The sequence below is a fragment of the Thalassophryne amazonica genome, chromosome 14, assembly GCF_902500255.1.
Source record: "Thalassophryne amazonica chromosome 14, fThaAma1.1, whole genome shotgun sequence".
Classification (NCBI taxonomy): Eukaryota; Metazoa; Chordata; class Actinopteri; order Batrachoidiformes; family Batrachoididae; genus Thalassophryne; species Thalassophryne amazonica.
The window spans coordinates 30,525,066-30,546,132 of NC_047116.1; the positions used below are offsets into that span (position 1 = coordinate 30,525,066).

Here is a 21,067-nt window from a genome sequence, read left to right on the forward strand (position 1 = left end):
TACATGCAGAAACACGTCTGATTACTGAGTTCAGGAAGTCATTAAAAGCCTGGATTTTAGTCTTGATGCTGGACAATCACAAACCTAGACATTCATTCCTCACTCTCTGGCTTTACAACTCCAGGGGAGTTGAAATGAAGTAATTAGGACACAATTGTTTTGTAGACTTCAATGAATTAAAAAAAAAAAAATCGCAGGAACCATTTAGGAATTGCAGCCATTTTTATACCTATTAGTGTTTACACCTACGTATAGCCTCAATTTTCAAAAAAGAAGGCGTAAGTCCTGTACTGGCCCTGAAGTCCATTGATGCTGGTGCTCATCCCCAGATTCCATGGTATGAAGCAGATGAGAGTCTGTGACTCCCCTGGATGGGACGCTAGTCCATCACAAGTTACTTGCCCATGAAAGACCAGTATGGACTGGGACAATACGGATAAAATGTGTTTTCTGAGGACACAGACAGGTAGTGTTATCGCAAACTGAACCCTGGTCTACATATTGGTCATCCAGCTCCTGTAGTGCTGCTCTACCTATCTGCCTCCATTTTTAAATTGAACAAACTAAGGTATGTTGACATGGTTTTTTGTCATTTGTACTTGTGTATACCAACACAAGAGTGCAATTAAAACTTTACTTTTCAACTGTAATTCAAGGGGTTCAACAAAAAATCACACTAACTACTGAGGAATTACTGCAATTTTTCTGCACAGTCCCTCCAATTTTCAGTAATTGGACAAATTAAATATCAGGATTATTGTTTATACAAATCACAGCATTTACAGCCAGTTTTCTTTAGACAAGTCAGACGATGGACACATGAACATTTTCAAGTCACAGAATACAACCCCTGGCAAAAATTATGGAATCACCGGCCTCAGAGGATGTTCATTCAGTTGTTTAATTTTGTAGAAAAAAGCAGATCACAGACATGACACAAAACTAAAGTCATTTCAAATGGCAACTTTCTGGCTTTAAGAAACACTATAAGAAATCAAGAAAAAAAGATTGTGGCAGTCAGTAACGGTTACTTTTTTAGACCAAGCAGAGGAAAAAAATATGGACTCACTCAATTCTGAGGAATAAATTATGGAATCACCCTGTAAACTAACACCTGCATCAAATCACATCTGCCTGTTAGTCTGCATCTAAAAAGGAGTGATCACACCTTGGAGAGCTGTTGCACCAAGTGGACTGACATGAATCATGGCTCCAACACGAGAGATGTCAGTTGAAACAAAGGAGAGGATTATCAAACTCTTAAAAGAGGGTAAATCATCACGCAATGTTGCAAAAGATGTTGGTTGTTCACAGTCAGCTGTGTCTAAACTCTGGACCAAATACAAACAACATGGGAAGGTTGTTAAAGGCAAACATACTGGTAGACCAAGGAAGACATCAAAGCGTCAAGACAGAAAACTTAAAGCAATATGTCTCAAAAATCGAAAATGCACAACAAAACAAATGAGGAATGAATGGGAGGAAACTGGAGTCAACGTCTGTGACCGAACTGTAAGAAACTGCCTAAAGGAAATGGGATTTACATACAGAAAAGCTAAACGAAAGCCATCATTAACATCTAAACAGAAAAAAACAAGGTTACAATGGGCTAAGGAAAAGCAATCGTGGACTGTGGATGACTGGATGAAAGTCATATTCAGTGATGAATCTCAAATCTGCATTGGGCAAGGTGATGATGCTGGAACTTTTGTTTGGTGCCATTCCAATGAGATTTATAAAGATGACTGCCTGAAGACAACATGTAAATTTCCACAGTCATTGATGATATGGGGCTGCATGTCATGTAAAGGCACTGGGCAGATGGCTGTCATTACATCATCAATAAATGCACAAGTTTACGTTGATATTTTGGACATTTTTCTGATGTTTAAGGATGATGAAATCATTTTTCAAGAAGATAATGCATCTTGCCATAGAGCAAAAACTGAAAACATTCCTTGCGAAAAGACACATAGGGTCAATTTCATGACATAGGGTTAATGTCAACGAGCAGTTGTGATTTGATGCAGGTGTTAGTTTTGGGGATGGAAATTTACAGGGTGATTCCATAATTTTTGCCAGGGGTTGTATGTCTTGGATTTCATTTACATCAAACATGAAAAAAAAATGCTAATAATAAAAATTTGCTGCCTTTATGCCTCAAATGGTTGTGTATTGCAATTATTAAATCCAAGTACAGAGTCAAAGTACAGAAAAGAGAACGGAGAAAGACAAGATCAGATATATAGGGATTCAGTGGATAATGAAGCGTGCACCTGCCTTAGGCTGCCGTAGCCACAGAGCATCGAGGAGCGGACGGGGCTGCAGTCAAACTGTTCACATCATTTAACAATGTTTAGTCTCATATTCCAACTTAAATTAAATTTCTTTTCCCATTGTTGTGAAATGGCGCTAGGTCCTACCCCCACCCCCATGTTTCAGAAATTAGTTTTTTTTTGCACAAAGTGTCCGAATCAGGAATATGGTCATTAAATGACTCGTTAGTGTGGCTTCTCTCTCTTTCTCTCTCTCTCTTTCTGTGCAGAATGCTGTAATAGGTTCCGAAATGAACTCCATGCCATTCTTCATTGTCTCTGGAGCATTAATGTGCCCGCTGCAAACCCCTCTCTGTTTGCAAAATGAAAAGAACAGATGACAGATCAGCCACACTGACATCTATAAGACAAAGAATGGTATCAGCCTGCAACAGCTGTGCATGAGTGCCTAATTAGGGCACAATCACTTTTGGAAAGAGTGTAGCCGGAGCCTGTTTGGATGACTGCACTGTAAGGTACCAAAACATCCTGGCCAAAGAAGCTCTTCAGAAAGCCTGCTGTGGACTGCAGTCGATTATTCTGTTTGTAGATAAAAGCTGCAGCTGAATGAGTTCAAAAACACAACGTCCACTTTCTACATGTTTGACAGCAGTTTTTTGATGGAGGTCCGAGAGTCTCATCAAGCAGCAGCGTCCTCCTGAGAAATCAGCAGCCTCGGGAAGAAGATGTGAGGCTCCCTGTGTCTCAAACTGCCAGATTAACTCGAGTGGTCTCAGACATGACTCTACAGTGACAGCCACACTTACCGGTTGGCCTTTAACATCAACACACTATGTAAGTACAACCTCCCTGATGGCGAATGCTCTACAGCAGATTAGTCACTTCTCTCTTACACCCCAAGAGGCTTTCCTGGTTTGACTATTATCTTGCGGTTAAGCTGGCATTTATCTTGGGAAGATGCGGAAGATGATCACTAACTGGCAAACAAAAATGAAATACCATCATTTTAGTGGTTTCGGGGCCGTGTCAACTTTTCAGCTCCTTCTTGTTTAATCAGATGTACATTTTTGTCAAGTACACCAGTGCAACCCAGTCTCATGGCATGTCATGATTCAGCAGCACGAAATATACATTAATCTACTGGGTCATCATATTGTCACGAAAAGTGCAAAATTTTCCTCATGGCAACACGAATTTATTCTAATTCATTCTGTGACGAGTGCATGTAATTAAAAGTGCAGCGGGGGGTCAGGGTGGTTATGGTTAGGGTTGGGGGAAGGAGTAGGGTTAGTAATAGTGAGTTTAAAAAAACCCTGTGAAGAAAATTTGAATCATTTCGTGACGGGAGGATGAAAAAAAAAGTGACACTGGGCTGGATTTCCATCAACTTCAGTACTGAATGGAAATGATCTTGAAACCTTTTCAACTTTTCCTGTGACTGATTACCTTTCCAACAAGGTAATCAGTCACAGGGACCTGCTTTAATGAGCTATGTGGGAATTTTTAAATCAGTCGTCGTATTACCTCTTAAAGGTGTAGGTCCTTTCGATTATTTACTATTTCAGTCATAAAAAATTATTTGACACCATGGTAATATTGTCCCTTAGTGTTCAAACAAGATTCACAATTTTGTATCACCAATATGATTTGCCTTGTCTGGAAACAGCTTAGGATTTTAACCCACATGGGTTAAAATACAGTGACAATATGCCAAAGTCATAGAAATTGGGGGAAAGGACTGAATGGAAAAAACAAACAAACAAACAAACAAAAAAGATGTAAAACTGGAGTGAAAAGACAGAAACAGACACAGCTAGCGAATATAGGCAACCAGTGATCCCATTACAAAGAATTCAGAATAAAGTTTGGAAATTTTTCACCCAAAGATTTTGCTGGATATCTCCTGGACAGGTCAGACATCACTCACACAGCTCTGCTGAGTTTGTTCTCAAAACTAGTATCAGTTACATTCATTCTCTACACCACTTTATTCTAATTATCGGTTACGGGGGAGGTGGAGCCTATCCCAGCAGCCACTGATCCAGTTTACCACAGGGCAACATATAGACAGACAAACACATTCACACCTATGGTTGATTTAAAGTTTCCAATTCACCTAACCTGCTTGTCTTTGGCAGCGGGAGGAAGGCGGAGCACCCAGAAGGAACCCACGCAAACACGGGGAGACCATGCAAACTCCACACAGAAAGGATCAGACAGGAAGCGATTCCACAGTGTTGTTGGTACAAGGCAACAGTGCTAACCACTGAGCCACTGTGCTGCCCAATGTTAGTTACAGCTACAATGATTTTACTTGATTTGTGATTTTACTTGATTTGCCCAAATGAGTCCGTAGGAAGACTAACATTTTGGCATAGCTTTATACATGTACTTTACAAGTAGGAAGTCGGAAAGTCCAGTTATCAGTTTCCACCGAATGCAGCAACTTTGACCCTTACACATGCACTTCCTCCTTCATGTCATCTGTAAGATCCCACAGAGGAAACAAAACAAATAATTTACCACCAGTAAAATGAACTGTTTTGTGATACACCACAGTCATTAAGGTATATCAGAACATTGGGTATAATGACGACACTTCAACACAGGGTAAATTTTACTACCTTTGTGGGAAATCAAAGGCGGTACACTTTTAAGGCCAACAATGACACAAGTAAAATAAGATATGACTCAAACAAGTTAGACTCATTTCTGCCAAAGGAACTCTGGTTCCAGAACTAATTAAATTCAAAATTAATGGGACCAGGACTCTGACTTATGTATGGGTTTGGCTGCGCTGAACACCAGGACACCCACATTATTCAAAAATATCATTCTGACTTACAGGAAGAAAATAGTCAGTGACCCACAAAAAGCGTCTCTTCAACAAGAAGACCAAAGTGTAGGAACAGCTCTTGTTACCATACACACACTTCACATGGTCCATCTGACTACACACGTTCTGTTATTGTTCAAACTACATAAACCACACAAAATATAACGTGGAATCACTAGTACAACTAGCAACTAATAACCCATTTCAACAACTGCGAACAATATCATGTATGATGGGAACTTAGGCACAATACTCTTTAAAATCAAGTGCAGTGTTCAGGTGCTCCATGAAAAGTAGTTTGATAAAAATGGATACCATATTTTCCGAACTATAAGTCACGTTTTGAGACTTCGAAGCGAGTCATATGTCAAAAAAAAATTAGAGTATAGCAGTACATAAAAATCACTTTGCAGTCCATTTTCAGTACAATGGAAATGAGAAAGACATTAAAGATATGTCACCTCGTTGTTCTTTAGACTAGTGTGTGACTGCATAGTCTTAACAGATTGTTATAAAATGTTTTTTTTTCCTGAATTCTTATGAAATATATGTTTCAAAAACAAATGTGACTTATACTCTGGAAAACATGGTATATATTTATTTTGAAAAACATGCATAAAGCAGTAGGAAGTGCTGCTTCTGATGATTTAATATGATGCTATTCACCCACAGTCTGTGTTTATAATTGATTTTAAGGGGCCACCGGGGTCTATGGCCACTGGAATCCACCCCGTGAAGAATCCTAATGTCCCCAGCAAGCCAAGCCAGCATTTTCCAAAGAGTTGCACAAGCACCATATTGTTTTCAGCTCAAACACAACACAATGGCATCAACAGGCAAAATATTCATGCACAATTTTATGCAAGATGGTTTTAGCATTGAGGAAATCAGTGCTACCATGTACTGGTAACAAGTGGACAGGCTGGACTCCAGCATTACTGTAGCCAAATGATGCGCCCCAGTCTGTTAATTTGCCTATCGTCACACCAACACTCCATCAAACACTTTGTACAATGATTCTGTACTCCTCCATCCAGCACCAGTCTTTATTAAATCTGTGATTTCCTTTTTTTCTACGTATATCAGTGCTTTTGCAGTTTTAACTTTTCCTTGTTGTGCCTTCAAACTTTTAGTGACATTCAAACAAGCCCCACAGTAAGCCAAAACTCTTTCTTCAGAAGACCATTAAAACACACACTTCAGCATCTCCGGTGTGCAGTGAGACTTTGACTGACAGCATGCTGTGAGGTCACATCGATGTTGAAAAATACACAACCACTGTTGCTCTCTGCTGTGACCATCACAGTTTGCGCCGCTTTTTTCTGCTTCCCAAGGAGAATGGACTTTTAAGGTTCTGCACAACTTTTATTTTGGTCAAATGATTCAAAATGAGTGTCTTGAACCAGAACGGATCCCGTATTGCCCTGATGGTTGTTAGATATATCTGTGAGTTTATATACTATTTTGTTTTTATCATTTTTGTTTTGGTAGCAAGTAATCACTTTACTTAAAGGATCTTATATTTTTACTGAGTGTGTTATCTAAACATGCATTTGGAACTGGATTTAGCTCTTAGAACAAAGAGAATCAAGTTACCATAGGTTTAGTCTTTGTGCGGGTTTTGGGCAGGGGGCCAGACCTCCCTCTATGCCCATGGGAGACAAGTAAGAGAAGGATTTGAGAAATAAGGTCCACCTTTTGTCACGCATTTCAATTTCTTTGTTCGGCGTTCTGGACAGGTGGATCTCCTGCTGAGAGAAAAGTTCTGCAGAATCCAGGCCAGTTTTTCATTGTGATTTTGAATAAATTTGATCTGAGAAATAATTTGACTTTCTACTTTGTAAGGGGCAATATTACAATAAGGACTTGGGTAAAACTAACATGGTAACGGCCTGTCATTGGGATTGGATTTTGAGAACATCTGAAAAGGTTTAGAATGGATTCAAATGAAATTTTGTGAATTGATGGGTCTTGAGTCAAAGCAAATTGATATAAAGGTAAAGGATAAAATAACTGGATACACTTAAAAATCTAGTCAAGTGTTCTTGGACCCAGGGTCCACTGCTCTACTAGAACCCTCTGAAATATGTGCATGACTTAAGCAGTATTCATCTGACACAGAAACAAATGGAAACATTATGACAGAAGGAACAAAAAGCCAACATGACTGAAAATGGCTTGCAGCGATTTTAAACAAATGCTCACTGTGATTTGCCTTACATGCTTTCACAAAATCGAGTGAGCGTGCTGGGCTTCTCCTGGTTGCGGCGTTGTCGGAACCATCGCTGAATGGTTCGCACATCCCAGTCGAGTTGCTTGGACAAACCCTCCAGCCTCTTCTCATCTGGGTGCTGGCAACACAACATGAAAACCCCTTGTGTTTAAAAAAAAAAGTCTCACACACACAGAAACACTGCCATACTAAAGACTTTTCAAAGCCAGTATTTTCATGTATCACCTTGGTTATAGCGGTGAAAACCTTCTCCAGGATAGCATTAGGCTGTGCTTTCTGTGGCCCATTAGCTTGGATTTTCAGACCCATTGCACATGGTCTTGCAATAAACCTGCCATCAAAACACATTGAAGTCATTCTGAATATATACAGACAAAATTTCATAAAAAATGGAAAGCAAACTTTTGTCTTTCTGACAATTCTTACTTTGTTGGCTGTGAGGAAACGAACATCACTGGTGAAATGTGTACTTGTTCTGAATAGTAGAGAAGCTTGAATCTTCAACTAGACTGGGTTGCTTGACGCGAGGATGTTTCGCTTCAAATCGCAGAAGCTTGCTCAGCTAAAATTCTTGCTCTGAGGAGGAAGCTGAGGAAGCTTCTGCCGTTTGAAGTGAAACGTCCTTGCATCAAGCAACCCAGTCTAGTCGAAGATTCAAGCTTCTCTACTATGGAAACCACCTGGACAACTGAGAGCCTACACAGAAATACTTGTTCTGAAGTGATTTATACATTAATTGGTTGTAGTGTAAGTCAAGTCAGGTCAGGCACGCGATAACATGGAAACACCTTGGGTCCTGGATGGCAACCATCTAGTCAGACCATCAGTCCATCACCACCTCTCGAAAGTAACCATTCATCTGCCTCAGCCCAAGTGAACTGTGGGCATCCCCATGGCCTTCTCCCATCACTGGAGTCCTCAACACTAAGGCCCCTACGTGTTGGATCATGCCCAGAGAAATGCGCCACATGGCCAAAATGTCGTAGCTGTCGCTCTCTCACAATGCAAGTAATACTTCTCTTATATGTAAGGTTCAGTTCAATCAGCTTTGGGTTGAGACAGTAACATTTTGGTCAGTGGGAGTGTGGATTTAATTTTTTTTGTTATTCATATGAATATTATTGTTTCTGAGCTCAGTATTTTTCCTGTTCTTGTTTTAATAATAATAATAATAATAATAATAATAATAATAATTATTAAATTCTTTGAATTGTTAGAATATTATTATAATTAGTTATATATAATAATTAATCAAAATTAGACTGAAAAAAATCAACAGAATTGGACAGCGCAGTCTTGTTTGAGGACGAGCGCTAAAGGGGTAAAATATGATGCATATGATGTAATTTATCTACTTCCTGGGGGGAAAAAAAAAACACGGCAATTTCTCTGAGTTTTTGGGCAAGTTACATGCAAAGAAAAGTGGCGATGTGGTGGGAAAGTGGACATGTGTTGCTGTTTGTTTATGACCCAGAGCACAAACGTGTGGAGGCGGTTTTGTAGAGAATGTAACTCCTCTGGTTAGCTGTGTAGGCTAACATTTACTGACATGACGTGTCCCACTCGCTTCGTCTTCCTTTCTCCAGTGGGAACCGAAAAAAAACCTTTTCGTGACTGCTTCGGTGATTGCAGCTGAAAACAAAACAATACACCATTTGTCCGTGTGAAGTTATGCTCTGTATATATTGCACAATGGGAGCAGAGGCCCCTAGCATTCGGGGTTTTCACGTATCCCATAATCCCTTGCGCGCCAGAGAGTCGCTGCAGTCAAAACAACATAAAGAATCCACATGACAATTGTAAATGAATATTATACTTCAAAAATGTAATTTTTTATGCTTTTCATCACATTAATAAGAGACTGCATGAGTGATATCCTGAAAACTTGCTAAAACAATTCTAACAAATAATCCGTGTCTGCTACATTTAATCTGCGTGGAATTTAATAAGCGCAAACCGAATTTCAGACATATTATACATATTAGTCTGGAACAAAGACGGCAGTGTTGTAAAGAACAATAATCAAGACGTTAAAGAGCAAACTTCACTTTCTCCCAGAACAACAGGAAGCGAGTGTAGCTCACAGCAGCTCCCATTGAAAATAACGGAGAGACATTGCATGTTTACATAAAACAAACGCATTAACAATGTCTATGAACCCAGAGAATATATTCACGAGAGTTTTAGGCACAATATAAAAATAGTTTTATGTTGCGATGTTAATGGTGTTGTCCGTGTGCAGCGGTTAAAGTGCAGTGTGATCAAAGCGTCTCAATGCAGTTCTCAATGTTACTGAGATCTAACAGCGCGGCGACCTCTTTGAAGTTTTGCGGGATTTGAAACCTGAAAAGCCTCAATAGCACTATTTCGGTATTAGTACAATTAGTGTACAATTAGTGTATTTTCTTCTCTCTTTTTTAAAATGTATTTAATATGATGAGTGACTTATGCCTCAAAATAGCAAGAGTATGACTGGGGTTATGTTTAATTGTCTACCTGTATAATTAATTGATGGAAATACTTATTGAAACATTGATAAGCTATACTGTTTTAATCTCTGCCTTAAGGACCGCATGTAGCATGTTCGCTGTTTTGCTATTCAACATTGTCACTCCCTCCATCACTGAGTGGTGGAATGATTTTGTGAAGCATAGGTAGGATATTAACTTGTGTCATTATCACTTCATCAGAACTATAGCATTTAGCTTTCAACGGTCTGACACTTTATTGGCAAAGGCTAGCTGGGTAGCATTGCATTATTTTGTTGTCATCTTCCAAATAGCAAGAATACTTAAATTTGAAAAATTTCACAACGGTCATCATTAAAAGGTTAAGGGCATGTGTGGCGTCCTGTGACGTGCGTCTGGCTGCAGCGTGCGCGCTGATGGATGGATCTCATGCAGACGGCGCGTAATGCTGCAGGCCTGACGTTACCGGACGATCAGCCGTCACTTGAGGAAGGGGATAATCCCTTAAAAAGCCATTGTTTCGGACTCGCGTGCACTGCGGTCCCCGCCGCCCCATCCACACACACACACACACACACACACAAACACACAACAAACCACCACCTGCCCCGCTGCGTTATCGCCAACACGCGTGGACCCACCTTTCGAAAACCAGCCGTATCATAAAGATGCAGAACGCCAAAGGACACGCCAGATACAGATCCTCGGCTTGCGGGAACGTTGCCTCCTCTGTGTTTTTTAAGTCAGCCCAGGTTACATTATGAGGGAGCCAGAACCTCTCGTTCCAAAACCACGCCAAAATACCGGCCATCTCCGTGCGGCAGAACCTCTGACCGGGTCGGAAGGACAACTCGACGGGTCTCTCGATGGCGATCTGACAGTGACGGTGAGATATCTGAGCCAGATCTCCGTCCGTCTATCTTCCCTCCGCCAGTCCAGCGTAGGGAAGTAGACTCAATCAGCCCTCTGCCAATGATTGGTCCATTGAAATGTCACGCAGTGATGCAGCCGCTCGTCTGCGCAATCAAGGTACCCGACAAGAAACACCAATTAATGCCTTTCATGAATGGATCACAAAACAACCGCTGTTTGCTACTTTAATAACAAATATGATTATTACTGCTTTTGATAGCAGACTATTTTTTTAAGATTTTTGTTGTAAAGAATGGTACGGCACAGTGGCTTAGTGGTTAGCACTGTTGCCTCACTGCAAGAGATCACAGGATCAATTGTAGCCTTTCTGTGCAGAGCACCCCCCCATCCCGTGACCCCATATTGGAATAAGCAGTTGAAGATGAGTGACTAATAAACTTAATACAATTCTTAAAAGCCTAGATTTAATTAAATTTTACCAGGTTAGTCCCATTGAGATTGAGATCTCTTTTGCAAGTGACCCTGGGCATGAGCGCAGTTTGGTGGGGGATAGGGGGGACATGTCTCCCCCCACCACCCTTTCAACCAGGGGGAAAAAGAATATGGTATGTCCCCCCACCTTCTGACATATATGTGTGTACTTGAAACATGCTATGCCAATCTTATGTGCAAACCATGTCAGAATAGTATCTTTGTTTCTGCAAGTTTGTATTTTTAGCAGCATTGACTTGTTAACAACACCTGTTTCTTGTTTGTCACATTCAGAATTTTCTGGGACTGCATTTGCCCAGATTTGAAACCAAAAATAGTTGCCTCTAGGGACTAGTGTCTACACATAAGTATCAGTGGACCATATGCTAATTTACTACATTCTGAAAGTTAGAAAAGACAATCAGAAAAGCTTTCTGGGATGTCAGAAAGCCCATTTCCAATTATTGCTTAATCTGCAAAATCAGTCTATGCAAGCAAAATTATGTTCAGGATGAGTGTTGTCATTAATGCCACTTCGAAAATTAAATTCATTTTAAGTAATTTATCCTAAACTTATGATCTGTTGTTTTTTCAAATTTATGCAAAAACAAATCTTGAGAAAAAAAATACAGTATGTGATAGTTAATAATTATTAAGAGCCTGTTCTTTCATATTTATGAATACATTTTACCACATTGCAGTTGTTTTTTAATGAAAACTCAACCTATCATTCTTTTTGAGTTCTACACATGTGGTGATACCTTATTTACACCAGGATGTTAATAAAATCAATGCTGGCTATTCTTATAATAAAGTACTTTATATCCACAGTTTCAAATTGCATAAGTCAAATGGTGTCCACTTTATGGTCTTCTCAAAACATTAAAATTACTGTTCTGGATGGTCAGAATGCATCTGAGCTTATCTAGAAACCGTTGGCTTCTGGGGGCCTACAACGGCCCCCCAGACCCCCGGCCTATGGGCTTCGGCCATGCTGGCCTCGCACTTTGTCTCCCCCAATTTCTAATTCTAAATTGCACCCTTGACCATGGGCAATTATAAAGTTTCCAGTTCACCTAAACCTGCATGTCTTTTAATGTAGGAGGAAACCGGAGCACCTGGAGGAAACCCACCCAAACACGGGGAGAACATGCAAACTCCACACAGAAAGGCCATAGGTGAGAATCAATCCCATGACTTTCTTGCTGTGAGGCAACAGTGCTAACCACTAAGTCACATGCTTCAGTTACACATGTTAATTTATTATTATTATTATTATTGTTGTTTAATTGTGACACATAAATCTGGTTAACCATATTTTTATGTATTTAAAACACATTGGGTTTATTACTACTATTATATGAAACTAATTCTTAGGCTACACACTGAAAAAAGTAAAACATCGGTGCACTTCATTGAAAGTACATTGGTCGAATGGAAAATTGAGGTTTCCAGTTTAAATCTGCTGGAATCACTTTACCAAGTCATAAATATATATTGTGAAAAACTAAAAAAAATTAGCTGTAACAAATTACATCAATTTTTTTAAGTTGATCCACAGTATCATTTTTTTTCAGTGCATGTTTAAGACATATTTGTCTGACAGATATGGCTCCATTAAAATTTATTATGCTAGAACTATTTAATCCTAATGGATGAGATGTTTTGAGAGGTTTTTGTGCATTTCTATGTTGGTAAAAGACAAAAATTTGAAATGTTATAATGTTATAATGATCAAAATAAACACATAAAATAAAAGGTTAGACATATTTTTGTGTTTGCTGTTACAAAAGGAGCATATTAAAGAAAGTAATAGACCTTTTTAGATGAATACTTGATTAAAATATACATCTCATTCCGAATATTGTTGTACAGTACTCTCTTATATCTGGTATTTCGTCAGTTGAATGAGATAAAGTATTGTTGCTTTGCATAAGCAAATTCTCTATATGGGCGACAAGGAAGTTCATCACAAGTTCACCAGCAAATTTTCTTTTAGGTATGCGTGTGTGTGTGTGTGTGTAAAACAGACTAAGACTTTGTAAGATTATTTAGCATTATACAGAGGCATTTATACACTTGTAACATTGTAATAAGTTTTTAACGAACTTCAGACTTGTAAGAAAGAACACAAACAACTTATACTTTCTCCAGTTTTTTTTCCCTCATGCACACCAATATTCTGTGCTTTCACTTTTTGGTTAATGCTGCAGACACTGTAAGTGCTGATATTAATTGATATTGCACTTATTGTTTTTATACAGAAATGTGAGGGGTTGGATTTTGTTACTGCATCTCCTACACAAATATGAAATGATACAACTGCATGATTTTAAATGATACAACCACAATTCCAATAAAGTTGGGACATTGTGTGAAATGTAAATAAAAACAGAATACAGTGATTTGTAAATCCTAGATTCAATTGAATATACCACAAAGACAAGATATTTAATGTACAAACTGATAAACTTTATTGTTTTTGTGCAAATATTTGCTCATTTTGAAACGGATGCCTGCAACACATTTCAAAAAAGCTGGGACAGGGGCAACAAAAGACTGGGAAAGTTGATGAATGCTCAAAGAACATTCCAAAGGTGAGCAGGTTAACTGGAAACAGGTGAGTGTCATGATTGTGTATAAAAGGAGCATCCCCAAAAGGCTCAGCCATTCACAAGCAAAGATAGGGTGAGGATCACCACCTTGTGAACATCTACATGAAAAAATAGTCCAACAGTTTAAGAACAATGTTTCTCAATGTTCAAATGCAAGCAATTTAGGGATTCCATTATCTACAGTCCATAATATAATCAGAAGATTCAGAGAATCTGGAGAACATTCTACATGTATGCTGCAAGGCCGAAAATTAACATTAAATGCCCGTGACCTTCTATCCCTCAGGGGGCAGTGCATTAAAAACTGACATCATTGTGACATCATCGCTTCAGAAAACCATTGTCATTTAACACAGTTCATCGCTACAAGTGCAAGTTAAAACTACTACTAAACTAAAACTACTAGACTGGCCTGCCTGCAGTCCAGACCTGTTGCCCATTGAAAATGTGTGGCGCATTATGAAGCGCGAAATACAACAACGGAGACCCCTGACTGTTGAACAACTAAAGTCGTACATCAAGCAAGTATGGGAAAGAATTCCACCTACAAAGTGTCAAACGCTTATTGAGTGTTGTTAGAAGGAAAGGTGATGTAACACAGTGGTAAACATACCACTGTCTCAGCTTTTTTGAAACGTGTTGCAGGCATCCATTTCAAAATGAGCAAATATTTGTACAAAACAATAAAGTTTATCAGTTTGAACATTAAATATCTTGTCTTTGTGGTGCATTCAAGTGAATATAGGTTGAAGAGGATTTGCAAATCATTGTATTATGTTTTTATTTACATTTTACACAATATCCCAACTTCATGGGAATTGGGGTTGTAAAATAACAAGTCTGGAATAAATCTCTGTATAAAGCAAATCTGTGCCATATGTATGTGGCTCACATATCACTCTATCAGATCGGCCTCAGCTTTCAGATATGGCTTACGCATGGCACGAAGATGTGCATCCTTTATTTAAATTTTTGAGATTAATTTTCAAAACCTTTATATTGATTAACACTGTAACATTAGTACTTCCAAGATGGCGCCCTCCATGGCATCTCTGTCCTACTCTTCCGCCACTTACGTGACTATAAGCTACAGTAGAGAAACACTTCTGAACATTGGCGAAGTTCATCACAAACTTTCATGTAGCCTCTTGAATCTTTGATCTTAAGCCCAGAAAGAAGCCTTTTGTCACTGTGCAGCCACTTCCCCTCTCACATACTGAAAGGACAACAAACCTGATACAGTAAGGCAATTCTATTTAGACACGAGCAGGAACATGCCTGAAATGCTTAAAGCTACTATCTGCCACCATTTGGGGTTCATAAATGGCAATGACAAAGATGAGCTTGACAAAAGCAAAGCCATTTACCAGGCATGCCAAATGGAAGTGAAGTATTGCAAAAAATACAACTGTATACGAATGCGAGAAGTAAGCTTTAGTTACCACAGAGGGTGGGCATTACAAGTGACACCACTCTTAAAAGTTCAGCAATTTTGCAACAACATGCCAACACATGCACATCCATGTTGGTAAGATGTCCTTTAAAATGTAGCCTACATTTCAAAATAAATACTGTTGCTGGACTGTCTGCAGATCACCTAAACAAATTCATACTTAATACAATATTCCACCATACATACCTAACCAGACTGAGCCTTCAAAATACTTTTAAAAATCATGCTGTTAACATTACAGTCAAAAAAAAGTCAAATTATCTAAAAACACAATAGTCATCAATCAACACAATTCACAACAAACCTAAATGTCCCTGATTCACATTATCAATAACTACTGTATTCACATCCATATGTTTGTGCTTCATGTACACTAAATGTGTTTATTCCTTCCTATATATGTGTGTATATACAGTGGCTTGTAAAAGTATTCGGCCCCTTGACATTTACTGAACTATTACGAAGAAAAATAAACCTGATTTTGAAAAAAAAAAGACATAAGTAACGTCATTCAGAAGCGATCAGATGGAAAAATAGCGTAAGAACGATGATACCATTGTATTTTTCCTTTAAGTGCTTCAGTAAAGCGTTTCAGGATTTGCGTAGTACAGTAGCGCCACCTGTTGCCTGCTTTCACGCATTGATCCTGACCTTGTAAATCTTTTTTTGATCAAATCATTTTGCACCAAAGTCCAACAGAAATCTCAGAGAATACATTAATATGCTCTAGCATTCCTTTAAACGTCTTTAAAAAATATTGTTAGAAGTTCTAACAATATTTTAAAACAACAGGTTTTACTGTATTGTTTGTTCTCTGTTTCTAAGAAAAAATATTGTTAAAAGTTCTAACAATATTTTAAAACAACAGGTTTTACTGTATTGTTTGTTCTCTGTTTCTAAGAAAAAATATTGTTAAAAGTTGTAACAATATTTTAAAACAACAAATTTCACTGTATTGTTTGTTCTGTGTTTCTAAGAGAAAAAAAAAATCCATCCACCCTCATCACTTTTTTCTGATCTCAAGGATGATAAACTTTTTTTTTTTTTTTTTGCTTTTATGGGGCCTAATTAGTGGCGACTACCCTGGGTAGCTTTTGTACAAGGAGAGGGGTCCGGGAACCTTCTGCTTTAGAAACAAGTGCACAGACCACTTGGCCATTATGAGGTCACTCTATTGCCTTATTTTCTGTCTTACCACAGACAAGCACAAGAGGTCTTCAAATGATTCAAAATGCTGCTGCAAGACCTTTGACCAGGAATAGAAAGTTTGATCATATTTACCCAATTCTGGCCCTCCTCCAATGGCTTCCTGTCTGCATGATGTCAGAATTTAAGGTTTTGTTGTTAACATACAACATCCTTCATGGACTAACACCTTCTTATCTGGCTGATGTAATTAAACCTTAAGAACTGGACAGTGCTTTGTCTTCTTGGGATGCAGGATTCCTGCGTGTTCCAAAGGTTAAGAAGACGTCAGCAGGTCACAGAGCTTTTTTTTTTATTACTGTGCATCTACTCTATGGACAGTCTACCTACCAAGTTAAAACAATCTGATTCTGTGGATTCATTTAAATCCATATTAAAGACTCATCTGTCTTCTCTATCCTGTGACTAATATATATGTGGCTGTATTGAATCACTTTTACCATCCATCTTATATTTATGCTCCTGCTGGAAGAGTTGGACTCAGTTTTACCACGTCTAAATTCTGGGGTTTACAGGATTAGTGATTAGTGAAACATAGGACTATGTTGCAGGCGATTACGTTAGCATCCTGTCTGTAATTTTGCTGTTGTTATATAGTGTTGCTGTGCATTGTTCATTCTGCCTACTGGATTTCTTCTTTGTTCTCAGACCGAGGATTTGGCTGATGAAGGATCTACACACAACCATCACTGACGGTCCAGGAGAGCTACTGCTGAGAAAGGATTGGCACAGACCTGTGTACTCTGACGGAAACCACTCTCGTGATGAACTGATCTTGTTGACTGGCTGTTCCTTTGCTTGACAGTGAGGATGACCTGGTGACTGTGGGGCACCAAAGGTGCCTGCTGGTGATTTGTGAAGTGCTCTCAGGGGATTTGGATGTGATGAGGTTTCAAGATTCAGAACTGTGAACTCACTGATGATCCCAATTTATGTTCTACTTCATGGGGACATGATCTTTCCTGCTTGACTGTTTGAACAATTGGTTAATACGACCACTGGAGATTCCCCTGTTTCCACAGTGTAATAAAAATATTGTGTATAGCGAGACCTTGACATCATTTATTAGTTCTGTTTTTTTTATTTTAAGTATCACTACATGTATAATCAACAGTATGATATAACATTGTGAAATGATAGGTAGTCAGTGTCAATGTGCCACCATAATGAACCATAATGTCCAAACTGAGGTGTGACCCGATCCATGACTTCTCTGTACTGTGACACCTATAGGTCCAGGGCTCTAAGGCCACTTGTCCCAAATTAATATGTAGATCCATATCACATCTGCTGTGATGACTGAGCAAACTGGGAGCAGTCAAAATAATGATACACACAATTAAAGCTGTACGGCCTTTCAAATACAAAAGAGACAAAATTTAGTTTCGACTGAAATCCAAGCATTATAATGTGGATTTAATTTTGTAACGTGTTACAAAATTACAGCTCATTTAATGAAGATAACATATTTACCTGGGAGAATTCTGTACTGATTTTTTTCTCTCCTTCTTACACCATCTACAAGAGGAAGCACGCGTGTGCATGCGTGAGGTTTTGAGATTACTTGTGATCTGTAGAGGTGGGCAATACCGGGAATTTTGGTATTGATCTGATACCAAGTAAATACAGGCCCAGTATTGCAGATATCAATACCGATACTGATACTTTTTCATATTTAAGCTTCATAGATCCAAAGGATCCAAAAGACCTAGGATAGAATTTCGCCAAACATTGTACGTGACAACAAAATACTTTATTATCACAATCAACATTTTTGTTTAAAAAACATCACTCAACACAACTTAAAACAAAATCTCCTGAGGTAGAGGGCTGACAAACCACAATACAAGGGTGCGCTGCTCCGTGTTGTGTGACACAGCGCAGCGCTGCTCTTACAGACAGAGAGTAGACTTTGATGAATCTGCGTGTGCAGCAGTCAGTGCGTGCGGGAGAGGGAAAAAAGCTTGAGTATCGATGTTTTTACATGAGGATCGTTCAATATCAATACTAGCGTTGGTATCAATATTATCAATATTAGGATCGATCCGCCCATCTGTACTTGTGATCTGACCCACTTGCTAGACGCGCATTCCCGGGACTTGAGCCCTAACATCCGTAAGATTGTAAATCACTTCAGAGCTGTTATCTCAGCACACAAAATATTCAAATAGAAAAAAAAAAAGAACAATTGCACAAAGCATAAACAAAACTACTGAGTCCGAAAGGGTGTGGGCTGAAGCAAAGCTTATTAGCGCCCACCCCTGCTAGTACAAGTCCTTCAATTATAATCAGTCATTTTTACATAAATACAAATTCACTACTACATGTCGACACACAGACATACACATCAATATACTATTCACTTATAATTACATTTATATAGTTCCAGATCACAAGAAAGTCAAATCAAGGCACTTAACGCAAGTAAGGACTAACCTTACCAACCAACCCCCAGAGCAAGCACTAGGCAACTGTGGTGAGGAAAAACTCCCTATAAGGAAGAAACCTCAAGCAGACCAGGCTCTTGGGGGTGACCCTCTGCTTGGGCTGTGCCATATGTACCTATATACATACACATATACTTTACATACATAAATATATACATATATATATATATATATACATACATATACACGGTCACTTATATACATATATACATATACACCTACCCATATCTATATATCTACATATGCATATACTCGTACATACCCACATATTCAAATATACAATAAATCCCACTTATAAATGGAACATTCCCTATAAATCAAATTATATTTGCTTCTTTATGATCTGGTTTCAAAAACAGTGTTTTTAAATTTAGAAGCATTTATTTCTCTCTAACCTTTACAAAATATGAGAAACATATTAGATTTATACAGAAATAAACTGTTTTGGAGCCTTTGGAAAAAAATACGTGAAGAACGTATAAAAGGTACCGTCAATAACTGTTTATTTTATAGCAGTTTGTAGTAATTTGGTCAAATTGTTGTGCTTAGGTTTTCCATTCTCTGTACTTACAATATTTATATTTTGGAAATTTATTTTAATTATTGTCGACTTGTCATTTTTAATCTTTACATGACGATCACACTGGAAATAAATATGAATTTATACTTTATTTGACATCCATTTATTTGCCGGACCACAATGGAAACAAGCGATTTCGCTTTCTTGTGGTATCCGTGTATTTTAATGAGCAATTACGTATGTACTTTGTGAATTATTTTACTAAATAAATTCAATCAATCAATCAATTATATATGTATTTTACACTGACATCTGTTCGATCACGCGCTGCATAGGTAACGCGTGCGCGTCCGCGCGCGAGGCCCGTTATTTTCCGGGTTGCGCGCGAGCTGGCTAGCGGTAGTTGCTCGCAGCAGCAGCAGTCTGACACAGTTTGTAGGCAGTCAGCGGCTCAAAGTGGAAGCTGTGTGTGTCTGTTATGAGAGGCTGCTAACTAACGGCGCAGCAGCAGCATCGTCATGGCAGAGCAAGGAGACTGTCCGGCTTCTGTCCACCAGCCGCAGCCGCTGCTGACAGCCAGCTGGCCAATTAGCAGGGAGTCGTACGAGCTACAGGAAGTCATAGGTTAGTACTGTTGTTATGGAGCGTCGGGGACGTTCGGGGCCTACCGGCTTCTTCTTCAGCAGCAGCAGCAGCCTCCTACCGAGCTTTGAAATGCGGATGTGAACAGGCACATTTAGCACTACTGCCTCTGTGATTCCCAACAAACGCTACCACAGTCTTGATAAAAAAAACAAACAAAAGGCTGCGCGGTTTATGTTTCCTTTCAATGTTTTTAAAAAAGAAAAAAAAAGATGTGTCTGATCGAAGTTTGCGTTATGTTTATATGTCAGTCATGGTGGTGAATGAATGAATGGTCACCCAGTTAGCGTTTAAGAACAAGTTCAGCATTAACTTTTTAAATCTGGAATAAAACTGTTGTCCAGTAATTAGATTAAAGTTTGAATCCATTGAGTCCTGAGGCAAAAAAGGATTTAGCCTATAATAAATGTTAAGATGGTTAAAATTTTTTTTTACACCATGGCTTTGGGTACATTGCCAAGTGAACTAGCCTGAAACAGATTTTTCTGAAATTCTTTTATTTATTTATTTATTGTCCTGAATCTTCTGAATGTTCCACATAGTATATGAATACATAGTTTTTCCAGGCAAAGCATCTCTCATAGCAGTGTGGGGAAACAGATGTTCATGTTGTCAGTTATTTGTGTCACTCAGCAGCACATTTTGTTGTTTGGTTAAAAAAACTAAACATTTACTCATATTTGCTTGAAGGGAGGATTGTCACTTTATATCTGGAGCCCACCAATCAGCAAAGATGCAAGAAACAGCTGAGTAGTGACATCTTTGCAACGATCATATTGGAGCTGGACCAGATTGGAATCCTGCTGCTGTGGCTTCTGGAAGTGTGCAAATGTTATTAATAAGCAGAAGTGTCATTCAAACATTATATGCATTTTGGTTGGGGTGGTGGCCAAATGGATAGTAAGCTTGTTTGCAAAGTTTTTGCTTCAAATTCCACCCCTGCCCTTTCTCCGTGTAATGTGAAGTTGCATCAAGAAGTGCATCCAGTGTAAAACTGCCAATGCAACATACAAATTCTCCTCGGATC

General features: G+C 38.8%; 2 protein-coding genes across 5 annotated transcripts in view; one reads left to right on the top strand and one right to left on the bottom strand.

Annotated features, from left to right (window-relative positions):
• The window catches only part of cers6 (ceramide synthase 6), a 45,782-nt gene extending 34,966 nt beyond the window's left edge, over positions 1-10,816 (bottom strand). Inside the window, exons 1-3 of one of the 2 annotated variants that reach the window (XM_034187089.1) lie at positions 10,455-10,816; positions 7,571-7,676; positions 7,333-7,463 (exon numbers count right to left, since the gene is read on the bottom strand). In XM_034187089.1, the coding sequence (XP_034042980.1) occupies positions 7,333-7,463; positions 7,571-7,676; positions 10,455-10,624 (407 nt within the window). In that variant the 5' untranslated portion in view covers positions 10,625-10,816. The remainder of the gene's footprint in view (positions 1-7,332; positions 7,464-7,570; positions 7,677-10,454) is intronic. The other variant, XM_034187088.1, reaches the window with a different exon arrangement.
• An 8,915-nt stretch (positions 10,817-19,731) lies between these two features.
• Positions 19,732-21,067, top strand: part of stk39 (serine threonine kinase 39) — a 105,132-nt gene continuing 103,796 nt past the window's right edge. The window contains exon 1 of one of the 3 annotated variants that reach the window (XM_034187084.1): positions 19,732-20,022. In XM_034187084.1, the coding sequence (XP_034042975.1) occupies positions 19,917-20,022 (106 nt within the window). In that variant the 5' untranslated portion in view covers positions 19,732-19,916. The remainder of the gene's footprint in view (positions 20,023-21,067) is intronic. The other 2 variants (XM_034187083.1, XM_034187085.1) reach the window with 2 other exon arrangements.